General features: G+C 42.9%; 1 protein-coding gene across 2 annotated transcripts in view; it reads right to left on the reverse strand.

Annotated features, from left to right (window-relative positions):
* The window catches only part of CERT1 (ceramide transporter 1), a 131,163-nt gene that overhangs the window by 89,035 nt on the left and 29,257 nt on the right, over positions 1–12,871 (reverse strand). For both annotated transcript variants that reach the window (XM_006124267.4, XM_006124266.4), the window contains exon 3: positions 11,900–12,016. In XM_006124267.4, the coding sequence (XP_006124329.1) occupies positions 11,900–12,016 (117 nt within the window). The remainder of the gene's footprint in view (positions 1–11,899; positions 12,017–12,871) is intronic.

Consider the following 12,871-nt stretch of genomic DNA (forward strand, 5'->3'; position numbering starts at 1 on the left):
ATACATGAGTAATTCAGTTTGACACACTGTTGTCCCCAGAATTTGGGGACCATTTTAAAAACTGTATTAAACTTAAGAACTCAAAGATGATTTTGACTGCAAAACCTTAAGCAAGGATCAACCAGATTCTCCCCCCTCAGATTTGCAAAGATTTAGAAAGTACACAAAAGCATCTTACAAGCTGTATCTGGAAAGCCTTTGATTTGGCCAAGGCTGAGGAACCTCAATGCACACAAAGGCTAAGATGCCTGACAAATACAGAGTAGCATACCCTAATTATCTTCTAATGCTTGAACCTGAAACAGTTTACATTTCTGCTATTACTAGCCACTCATCCATGTTGCTAGGCAACAGTGTTTTCTAAGTATGACCACACTCAAAAAGAAATTAAAGTTCAGTTTAAATCAACACTGTTTTACGTTCAGAGTACAACGGAATGCAGTTACCAAAACTCTAACAGCCTTGGTTTTCATGCTTTAAAGATAAACACCTACCTTATAACTTGCAAGAGTAAATCTTACAAATACAGTTTTGTTAACAAGGAACTTTAGCAACTTGCTTAGAGCTACCTGCCGACTTACTAACCAACACAGAATTTTACACTACAAAAACAAAACCATGAATATCCCATGCAATGTTGGATTAAAAATTCCCTTGAATTAGTCAAGCCAGCAGACCAAAAGTATCCACTTAGAAATAGCTCAAGTTAATAAAGTAATTTCCCCCAACTTTAATTATGAAACCCTAGTAGTTAATTAATATAAAATAGTTTCATCAGGAAGACCAAACAAGATTTTAAAAGCCCTTTCTACTTGAAACTTTACACTTTTAAGAGTATATATCCGAAATGTTAAGCAGAGTTTTGTACAAGGATTAATTTGGTTGTCAGAAAAGTATATTGGGAGGCTTAAGCCCTTAACTGAAAGAGCTGGTGTGTTAGTTAATTGAGGGAGTGTTTTAGAGACTCCAAAAAACCCCAAAGAACAGACTTAAAATGTCCTAACAAAAATCACTTACTTTCACAGGTCAGAAAATTCTATAGCAACCATAAGTCAGTCTAGTGAAGGATAGAGATTGATACAATCTAATTACATGGTCACATACTATTTTTCCACAAGACACGTCTCATTTGCTGCACAGAATAAACAGTGTTCACAGAAAGAGCAGCTTTTTAATTTATTGTTTTATTCTCATTTTCTATGTATGGCCTGAAGGCCTTAGTTAAGGCAGGATTTGGACTGCTTGCAGTAAGTACTGAATAGGAAATTCCATCATGTAGAAACCATGACTACTCCTACCTGGGTTATCAGTAGCAATGAACCAAACAGATCCACAGTACTTACCTTTGACACTTGAGCAAAAAGAATTACGAAGAGTATCAAAGGAACACTGATATTTAGAAATCCTAGTTTATTACATACAAGTGAACTTCCAGTTATACAACTGTCTTATACCCTTTAATCTGAAGCCTTCTGTCCATGACATTAGTCTCCTTTTGCTCTCATTTCCACTTCAGGTTAGAAGTGGTGGTGTGAAATATAATGTTTTGGCACACCCCCTCCCCCATTCCTTCATCTCCTCTTATGTTCTTCTTAACTTTACAGTCTCCCTACTGCTGCTCACCCATGTGATTTTCAGTCATGCCTGAGCACCAGTAGGAAGAACACGGAGTCTACTTGCTCTGCTCTTGTGCCAGTTCCATGCAGTCCCAGGATGGAGCACAGTAAAATGTTTGGAAAAATATGACCAAACTAACAAACTCTACTAAATATGTACAAATGACAATTTTCAGATGTTTATAATAGCCAAATTTGGCTGGATTTCCTCTCTCCCTATTATGACCAAGAACCAGGTACAGTTCTCAGGAGTCTGAAGTCCATACTGTGCAGCATAGTTATAAGCCAGATTTGGCTCACAGATTCCGCCATTTGTCATACGAATGCTCTATCCAAGTTTATGTTTGTATGTAAACACTCACACTCTTTCAAACTGAAACAAATCCCCAAACAGTATTGGTTGGGAACCTAAAACTCAGGAATTCCTTGATAAAAATAATAGGCATTTTCACCAGAAACTCCACTCTAGGTTCCTTCCCCAAGTGCTGAACTGAAATGCCAATTTTTAAGCCAACCTGACAATACATGTTTATTTTTAAAAGGGTTGAAAACTGGAATATGAACAAAATTCCTGCTCAAAATTTTCTCTCCTCAATTACAATAGGTATTAAATAAGTGATAAACTGCTTCAAGTCTTATTTTGCAAAAAACTTAAATTATGGTAATTGGTGGGAGGTTTACATGCCATCAAGGAAATGAATGCATGGAGATAATGAGTTGCCAGGACCACTGTACTGACCTCCTCAGGTTCTTCAAATTCAGGCAAAAATTCTAATTTCTAATTCAGAAAAATTGTAGGTGTCATCGTCAAGGAGGCAGATGGTCAGTATCTATAGTTATTCCTAAATCCAGTACATATCAGCTACTGACCAAATAGCAAAGCGTTATACAACTATTAAATCACAATTACTGCTTAGAACTGATAACGCTGTTATATTATAATGCAACAGCTAGTACAAAGAACATCCTACTAAGGCCAAGAAACTATTGCTTAATCAAATGCGTATAATGTGATCTGCAATAAGGGAAAATAACACATTTTCTTCAATAAAACAGTTCCAAACCCACCGTTTTACTTATATAGGCCAATTTTGACAACAAAAAGTCAAAATTAGTATGCTACTGTTATACTCTTAAAAACTTCAACATGTTTAAAACATTTCACAAGACCAAAATAAGGGGACTTGTAAACTGAAACTTAGGAGTGTGTGGGACGACCTGCTAAATAATAAATGTTCACACCTTTGATCTTGCTATCTTAATAGCAGAAATATTAACATACTCTTAAGATACTTCTAGATAGCTATTATGTAGTATGTGTGCATTTCCCTCAACTTATTTCCTAACACTTAAACTAGCTTCTAAGAAGAGATCTGTGTACTTTTACAAAAAAAGTATTTCTTGTCAAACTTATGTCCGTCTCCCTTAAAAGATTTTAAAGCCATGGCATGATTTCTGATGTACTCAATGGATAACCATTTGTTCAGTTTTCCCCTCCTAATATACAGGGAAGACTATAAGTTAACTACGTGGAAGACAGAATTGTTTAATAAAGTACACATATTTCTTTGTAAAAGGGTTTATTCTGCCATTTTAAAATGCTGAAAGTAATGCAAGAGAAACCAGATGAGACTTTCAAGTCACACCTGCTCACTTTTTGGAGAGATTTATTTTAAATTATCACTGAAGAGGTAATAACTCAGGAAATATGAATTGATTCTATTCTTGTTCACACAACAGTACTGTTCACTAAGATCAAAAGGCAGATCTTGAACAATGAAAATGAAAGTAAGAAAACCAGACTTTCAATTGACAGCAATGACACACACGTACAACTAGCAAACTCAGTTTGATTTCCAAATCAGAGAAACATGGAACACTTCAAAACACAACTACTGACTAAATAGCAATGTGTTACACAGAATTTTGCCATCTTCAATAGTGAAACTGCAGTTTAAATCAAAAGTGGGACTAGAGGCATTTAGAAAGAGAAACGCATAATGGTGTTCTCAATGTTAGAACACCATCTTTGACTCCTAAAGTTCACTATTGCTTTAAATTAATTTGATTAATCTGCAGCTCTCGAAAAAACAAGACTCATGAAATAGTAGGAGGATCTCTCTTCAATACTATGTGTGTACATCTCTGGAAGCTACTGCTGCTGAATTTGGCAAGTGACTCAATTGTGGTATTTAAGTTTTTGACCATGATGTAAAATTACCGCCATTCTAAAAACTCAACATGGGATGTAAAGAAAGGTTGGACAAAGAAGTAAAGCTTAAAACCAATCAAAGGTCTTCAGGCAGCAGTTTTAATTATGACCCAATTAGAAACATCCAACACGAGTTTGAGCATGCTGGGTGTACGTACTTGATCCATGCTACATGCGCACTGTTATTACTGAGGCATTTAAGGCATGCTCAGAGCAGCTGTATGATACTATTTGGTTTTTATATTTAATAAAGAAATTTCTGGTTGAATTAGTGTCATGGTTACTTTTAAGGATGTGAAAATGTAAACGTGTACAAGGCTAATGGATGAGCCCAGGCTCATTGGTTAACATGCACGGTTACACACAGGCCTCCACCCGCGTTAACGTGTACACGGTTAAATAATGAGCCTGGGATTGTGGGTTAATGTGCAAAGTTACAGGCATGCCCTTACCCCTCTTCTGCTTCTATATTAGAGGCAGCAGCACAGGGAGAGAGAAAAGCAGAAGCTGGTGCTTGTGGAGAGCTACCTGCCCCCAACTTGTAACTACTGAAATTTTCAGCTGTTACAAGTTTACCTCAAATGCAATTTAACATCCCTTGCTACATCCTTTATTTGTATTATTAATAATAATTCCAACACCACAATATAAGCATAAATAAATTAATTAAAAAAATTTCAGAGAAAGATGGTACTAAACTAATTGTAGGATAAAAATTTCTGAGGCAGGCTATGATACTCTGTTAAGAACCCCTATTCTAAATTTGGAGTCTGGGACTGGCACACAAACACAGTACATGATGGTTATCCCCCCACCTACAGACCTAGTCCAGGGTGGGAGACAGGGCATGAAACATTTAATGGTGCAAGGAACAAATGCACAGGGCTCGACAAATTATGCAAAACCCTACTCGCCAGACAAAAAATGAACTAGCCACTCCCCCGCCAAAAAAATTGTTTTTTTAATGGCATAAATTCCTAATAAGAATAAGAACAGTAATTACTAACAAGTTATTAATAAATATCTTATAAACCTCTACCTTTTCCCTCTTCTGCCATGTCTCTTCCCCTTGCTCCATCTGCTCCTCTGGTGCCTGCTGCCCCCTCAACTCCTCACCCTCCTCTGCTGTCCTGATTCCTGCCCTTCTCACTGCCCTCAGCCTTCCTGAGACCCTGTCCCCCTCCACCAGCCCTTCTTTCCCCCCTGTGCCCACTCCTCCAGTAGCCCCACTCTGATCAAGTGAGCTACCCCTCTTCATCCCCTCTCCTAAAACCTCCCTCTACACACCTGCTCTGCCTCTCTCCTCTGGTGCTGGTCCCTTCCCTGAAGGAGTCTGCCCTTCTGCATCACCCCCAGAATCCCCTGGGCACCTGCATGTTCCCTTACCCCTGCACCCTCCCGGTGCCTCCCCCTTCCCTCACTGCCCCTGTCCCCTTTTCCCTGATGCCCACCCCCTCACCACCCTCTGCCCCCGTTCCCCTCATGCCTGTGCCCTCACACATGCCTTGCTCCATCCCACCTTTTTCATGCCCACCTCTTCTTTCAAGCCTTCTCCCAGCACCTCCCTCTCCCCCTCTAATCCCCAAGGCCCTTATCCTCTCCTCTACCAGCATCACCCTGTCCCCCCTCCCACCTGCCCTTTTCCTCATTGTCTCCACTTGGTCCCCTGGCATTTGTCTCTCCTCCACCCTGTCCCTTGGTGCCTTCCCCTTTCTTCTCTTGACCTGCCCCCTTCCCTCAGCACAAGCCCCTTCCCTCTTTTTCCCTCCTCCCCTACCTAGCTTCTGCCTTCCAGTTTGTAGGCCTGCTGGAGCCTTTTTGAATCCAGCAGTCACGTCACAACGCCACATTACGCCAGCATCTTGATGTCTGCCGGCGTCCTGCCCTCTGGCTCACGCCCTGCTGGCAACCCGGCAGCGACAATTGCGGCACTTCCCCCTCCCTGGCGGCTCTCTGCTTCTGCACCAGGCCAGCAGATGGGGCCGTGCCGCCCATAGTGTGCAGCTATGTCTGCAGCTACTCGCCAGCTGGTAATATCTACTCGCCGCAGGCGAGCATATTTGTCAAGCCCTGCAAATGCACAATTGTCAAGTGCTCCTAATGTCTCTGCTTTAATCCCCAGATGGACCATATCCTCCAGAGATACCTTCTTGAAGCTGACAGATATATCACCACTTAACACATAACTGAGGTCTGCTTTGTTTAAATACTTGTTTCACTGGAAGCACTATGTAACTTTATATTATTGCTCTTATTTTGCCTCACAATTAGCATCTATCTAGGGATCCAGGATCTTACGCCCCTCACCCCCCCCCCCCCCAATCACTTTAATCTGCCCACTGAGCATCCTATATAATTATTTTCAACCTATTGTTTGGAAGTGTTCACTGAGCTCTAACAAGCTACATGACACTCAGATAGCGCTGTCTGTGTAATAAACTCTCTTGCTTCACATACAGTGTCTAGGTTCTATTCCTTCACTACTTATTTACCCACACATTGCAGGTTATTTTAAATGATATCATACTCCAAGATGGATTGACTGGTAAATAGAACAGTCTCTTGAAACATCTTCACATCTTGAGAATCCACATGTCACCAATTTGTTAATATCCATTTTAGGAAAAGAGGTTTTCCAAGGACAGAGAATTAACTAAGTATGTTATATTGAAGCACAATATAAGCCTTCTTTTGAAGAGTATTTGGTTTCTCGTATTACACAATTCTTTTTATTAAATAATTTGTTGTTTTATTACAGGAATTGATTTGATCTGAACTGTTGTATTAATGAGTTTGGTTTTTGTATTTTAACAACAGTTTTTACTTTTTCTGCACACGGACAGAGTTGCATAGAATGAGAAAGGTTAAAGGAAGATAATCAAAATCAGTAAGTGCGAAGGATCTAGAACAGGACTACTCAACAAGCGGCTTGTGGGCTGCATGCAGCCCACAGCCAGTTTGGTTTGCAGCCCATGGTGCGGTTTGAGTTTATGGAGTGCTCCACATGCAGCCCGTGGGGTCCTTTGAACATGGCCTCCACTGGGAACAGGTTCCACAATGGCGAGGCCTCTCTCAGCCGGGGTGAGTATTGAAAGATGGAAGCCGAAGGGCTGCCCGAAACCAATGAGTACAGGGTGTCGGAGTTTCTGGCCTACCCCAAGAGGTGAAGCGGGGAACATCAGGACATTGAGTGGAAGAAGCTATTTGCATATATTTGCAAATTTATTTGCATGTATATACAACCACATTTAAGTTGCGGCCCTTGACATGTGCTGAGAGTATCATTGTGGCCCCTGGGGCTTTCAAAGTTGAGTAGCCCTGCTCTAGACTTAAAACCCCTAGGAAATTTAGATTATACAGAAGGTGGAACACCAAAACAACTTCAGATTCTGAACAATACAATCTGGTAGTATTACATTAACTAACCAAGAAAGTAATAAAACTCAACTGTGGGTTCGGCTATATACTTAGGTTGTTTTACACTTTCCTCAATAGGTACACTTTCCCTTAGAATGTATATTTTGCCATTTTCCAACCAAGTTATGAACAGAAATCTACCTTTATATTAAACTTAAAATCAGTCAGGAGCTGCACAAAGGTGAGAAGCTAAACTAAACAAAACAAAAAATCCTCACTGATGTGACCCCGCAACTGAGAAAGACATTTTCCCACATTCCCCATCCCACACCAGAGCCTAGAAGGGCACAGCCTAGTAGACTGTGTGCTCCAGTTCTGCATTGGGGTGCTGCAGTGCCAGCATGGGCTCCCCAATGCTGGGGTGGGCCCTGAGGCTCAGGGGCCAGATCCAGGCAAAGGGGGGGCTGTATTCAGCCCCAGGCCTAAGGTTCCCCATCCCCTATTCTAAAAGTTCAATTATCTGGTTTTGCAGCAGTGAAACTCGTGCTAATGGCATGTACTGGTAATTCTAGTCATTTAAGAGTCTTCAGGGATTTAATCCACTATTGCAGTTACTCTCAAAATTGTGGATTGAGACCCTCGTATTAGACTTTCTGGGGTGTGAAGGCTTCAGCACTGGGTGGAGCAGCTCAAAGTTACAGCCTCCACCCACCCTGAGCTAAAGCCCTCAAGCACTGGCTTCACACACACTCTGGGAGGAAGGGTTAGGCTTCAGCTTTGGCCCTACGGGGAGAGGCTTGGTCTGCATACCTCCTTGCCATGGCCATGTAGTAATTTTTGTCGTCAGAAGGGGATTGCAGTGAAATGAATTTTGAGAAGCCCTGCTCTGCTGCAACTCCTCCCCATAAACTGGCCTTTTTCCAGCACAGTGTACACAATTCTCAGGACTGGTAGTAAATATCCTAGTGCTATAACTCCTAATCCTTCAAATGGAAGGATGAAAATTATTTCACTTTATCCATTTCTCTTTCCACAATCAAGGGTAATCTTGTCTTTCACAGTCCTGTCCCAGCACTCCAACAGAATTTCACATGCAATCTTTTACAGCCGATGCAGGTGGTGGACTATAATTTCTAGAAGTCCACTTCTCTTCCAGAATGCTGTAATGTAACAGATGGTCTGGGGGCACCGCTGAGGTGGTCAAATCAAGGCGAAATATTTAAAACCAGGGCTATTTGCAGCCCAAGCTTGGGGTCCTTCTCTGTAACAGCACCAAAACAGTCCAAGTACACATCATACCAATCTGGCCAGCAAGAAGTTACAGAAGCAATCCCCTTAGACACTCCAGTTTTACCTGTGCCACAACTGACACCATTCTTTACACAGATGATTCGTTTTTATAACCTCGCTGCAGTTCCAAAGAATCAGAGTCCCAGGTCAATTTATACCTCAGATCTTACCCAAAAGAGCACACTGTGCCAAGCCTTTAGATTTTAAAAGAAGGAAAAAAAAAAGGTGGAGAGTAGGATTGTTCAAGAAAACACACTACATACATCAATCACCAAGTTCTTGACGTAGGCTCTTAGCAAAGATATAACAAATTTATTAGCTTAAAAGCCTCTGGAGTACATCCTTTGTCTGGATGGGTCAACAAATCCTTCCTGACCCTCTGTCCATAGGAAGGATGCTTCTGAAGTCAAGAACAGGATTGAAGACCAAGATGGAGGAACCCTCAGGATCTTCTATAACCTTGCCCATGCAGCAGGAAAACCATTCTTCTCCTAGGTATGAGTGCCTCTCAAAACAGAGTTGATCACATGATCAAGTGAACTGTCCATGTCCTTTAGGAAACCAGCTTAATTCCACACATGTCAACTGGCAACATTTGAGAGCCATTATCCATGCATCATTGCTATTTAGCATAGCTATTCACTGAATAACCACTCTTCACAATACGTGGTCGATGCCTATTGCGGTCTCTCAGGCAGAAAACATTTAAAATACAAGTACAGAGCCCATATTCATAACTTTACATATAAAAAATCATACAAGTGTATGAGTAGCATACATAGAATCAGCATAGCATAAGCTTTCATTAGACACCTCCCTTGGCCACTTAGCACAGAATTTGGGGCAAACACACCAGTGGGCGCAAGAATTATCTGCATTTTCCTATTACAACCCAATAACACGAGAAATGCAAATAGTAAGAAGTCACTGATTTAGCAGAACAAAGCTTCCAAAGTTGGGAGATGTTACTACAGTGAACCCTTCTGGCCTGGAAACAAACAACTGGGGGAGTGTTGGAGAACTGTATTTCTCATATCATGGTTTTGCCAGAGGCTCTAGTTCGCTAAACACTATACCAAACAAGAGACAGTCCTTGCTGTGAAGAATTTATAATCCAAGATGACAAAAGGGATGATGAATGGGACAGTACAAGCAAGGTCAAAGTGTAAGCACATTTTTAAGTTCCATTTTCCCCTCATATTCCTGAAGAGGACCAACATATAAAGAGTTAATAGAGAAGGGGTTTGGTCAAAATATGTTCAGCTCCAGCTATGTTTCTTACAAAAGTCATCTACATCCAACAGTATGGCCAATCTATCCATTATAAGTTAAGAGCTCTCTTTAGGTATTCCAGAAGTGATGCAAAGAGGACTGCCAAACAGACATTATTTCAAATTTTATACCATTCTCTCTCCATCAGAATGCTGAAAAAGAATTCTGATTTGGGACTAATTGTATATACAGGCAGTCCCCAGGTTACGTACAAGATAGGGACTGTAGGTTTGTTCTTAAGTTGAATTTGTATGTAAGTCGGAGCTGGCGTCCAGATTCAGCTGCTGCTGAAACTGACCGCCAGTTCTGACTTACATACAGAATCAACTTAAGAACCCCAAGCGTCCCCAAGTCAGCTGCTGCTGAAACTGATCAGCAGCTGATTCCAGGAAGCCCGGGGCAGAGCAACTCTGCCTCGGGCTTCCTGTAGTCAGCGCTGGTCAGTTTCAGCAGCGGCTAAATCAGGACGCCTGGGGCAGAGCAGCTGGGGTGCTGCTGGGTTGCTCCAGTAGCGCGGCTCCTCGGTGCTACTGGAGCAACCCAGCAGCACCCCAGCTGCTCTGCCCCAGGCGTCCTGATTCAGCCGCTGCTGAAACTGACCAGCAGCGGTTGAATCAGGACGCCTGGGGCAGAGCAGCTGGGGTGCTGCCGGGTTGGTCCGGAGCGGCGTTGCGGGACCAACCCAGCAGCCCCCAGCTGCTCTACCCCAGGGGTAGGCAAGAAAAGCCTGGTCTGCTGGGGGGGGGGCACTAGCTGCACCCCCCCCCCCCCCAGCAGACCAGGGAGACAGGGGTGGTGGGAACGCCCAAGTCCTCCACTGCTTTGCTCCGTCTCCCTGGTCTGCTGACCTGGGAGACGTGGAGAAAGCCGCAGAGCACGCGGGCAGCGGGACAGTCCAGGCACGCTGCGGCTGTCCCACTGCTGGCGTGCTCCAAGGCTTTGCTCCCCGTCTCCCTGCAGACCAGGGAGAAGCACGCCCGCAGGGGGACAGCTCAAGCGCGCCGGGGCTGTCCCCCTGCGGGCGTGCTCCACAGCTTTGGTCCCCGTCTCCCTGGTCTGCTGGTCGGGAGACGGGGAGCAAAGTCGTGGAGCACGCCCGCAGGGGGACAGCTCAAGCGCGCCCGGGCTATCCCGCTGCGGGCGTGCTCCAAGGCTTTGCTCCCTGTCTCCCTGCAGACCAGGGAGACAGGGAGCAGCTTTTCTCGCCCCGGAGGACAGGGGCGGCGGACTGCAGCGCATCTGGGCGTCCCGCCGCTCCAGTCCTCCGGGGCAAGAAAAGCCCCGTTAGTAACTGCGGATCCGACTTAAGTCGGATCCGCGTAACTCAGGGACTGCCTGTACTCAGAAGTGTGCTGGATACACCTTAAAGTGAAGACGTAAAAGGCACAATGCAGTTAGAGATATCCAAAAACTAGCAGAAAAGTGTTTTTAATCAAGTCAGTATATTTTTCCAAAAGAACTTTCTATACAACCAAATGCAAAATCAAGAGAGATTTCAGAGTGAAAATGCACATGCGCTATTTAAACTGTACCTGATAAAAGGAGAAAATTACTCTCAGATAAGGAAAGTATATACCAATGAAAATACTGCTGGAAGTTAATAAGGTAACACTTAGGTTAACTAATTTAATTTTTTTCTACTTTATTACCATAGCATCGGAGGATACCAGATATTGGGGCCCTATTGTGCTCGACACTGCATGAATAAAGACTAAAAGTCTCAGAACAGGGATTGTCTCTTATTCCTTGTCTACACAGAGTAAAGTGTTCAACGGTGCCTACCGAAAGTGCTGATGTAAACAATTTGTGTGGCTTTAAAGACAAAGAAAGAATAAGTGCAAGATATGAGTCTGAACAGCACCTGTACCAGACAGAAAAGACCACATTTTTTTAAATGTATGGATGTAACTATGGTAAAATAAGGTATTAGTTAAAAGGCACTCAAGAAAGATTGATGTTTGCTTTTTTGCTCCATTATTTTTGAAGTATGCTTCTAAAAGCTTTGCCATTTTAAATAATTACATTCAAGAATATCATATCTTTTAAAATCATATGTACCTTTATAACTATATTAGTGACTGCAGATCCAGATGTATTACTATGCAGATATAGAGTAATCAATTCTGAAAGAAAAAAAAATCAGAATCCATACCTTGTGCTGTTCTATTGCATCTATCCATTGTTGTCTGTGATCAGGATCCTGAGCTCGTAGGTACCAAACACTATCATTTACACTAATGTCAAATCTGCATTCATCAAAATCATGGGGCTGTAGAAGGGAAAAAAGGGGATATGAAAAGCACAGCTAGAATTAAGCATAATAAAGATTAGCTACATCTCATACATAGAATGCTAAATAGTCTCGCTAGAAAGTTTGTAGACCACATTATTTGATTTTTAACTATAGAATTAATTAAATTCCTATTACAGTATTAGCTCTTAAGTTGAAAAAAATGTTAAACCAATTTCCTATGGCACCATAAACACTAACAGATTTATTTGTGCATAAGCTTTAGCAGGTAAAAACCATTTTGTCAGATGCACCACAGGACTAACACAACTACCCCTCAGACTTAGACCAATCAGTTACACATTTACACCAACTCTGGAAACAGCCAGCAAAAATTCACAGAAAAAGTGACGTTGTATATAGCGGGTGTCGGGAACCCATGGCTCACTGACGAGTCATATATGGCTCTTCTGGAGTCCCAATTCAGCCTCTCCCGACCCAGTTCCCCCCACAGCAAGGAGCCAGCACTGGCGCTACAGCCTTATGGCCCCCCGCAAGATTGGATCGCCAGCACTAGCTTCCTGGTGGTAGCGTGGGGGTAGAAAGTTCCTAGCCTCCTCACCACATCTGGCGTGCAGGGGAACAGGGGATGCTCCATGCACTGCCCTTTTCGTTCCCCTGGTGTGCGGGGAACAAGCAGAACCAAAAATGGCTCTACACATGCTGCTCCTTCTCCTGGGACACACTTCCTGGAGACTTCCCCTGTGAATTCTTCCTGGAGGCTTCCTTCCAGCAAATGGGAGCAGCAGGAGGGTATGTTACATGGTGACTGTGATGCAGCATGAAAACAAGTGCCCCCCCCTGCCCTGACCCTGCACCTTCACCCATCCCTCC

This window comes from Pelodiscus sinensis, chromosome 6, assembly GCF_049634645.1.
Source record: "Pelodiscus sinensis isolate JC-2024 chromosome 6, ASM4963464v1, whole genome shotgun sequence".
Lineage (NCBI taxonomy): Eukaryota > Metazoa > Chordata > Testudines > Trionychidae > Pelodiscus > Pelodiscus sinensis.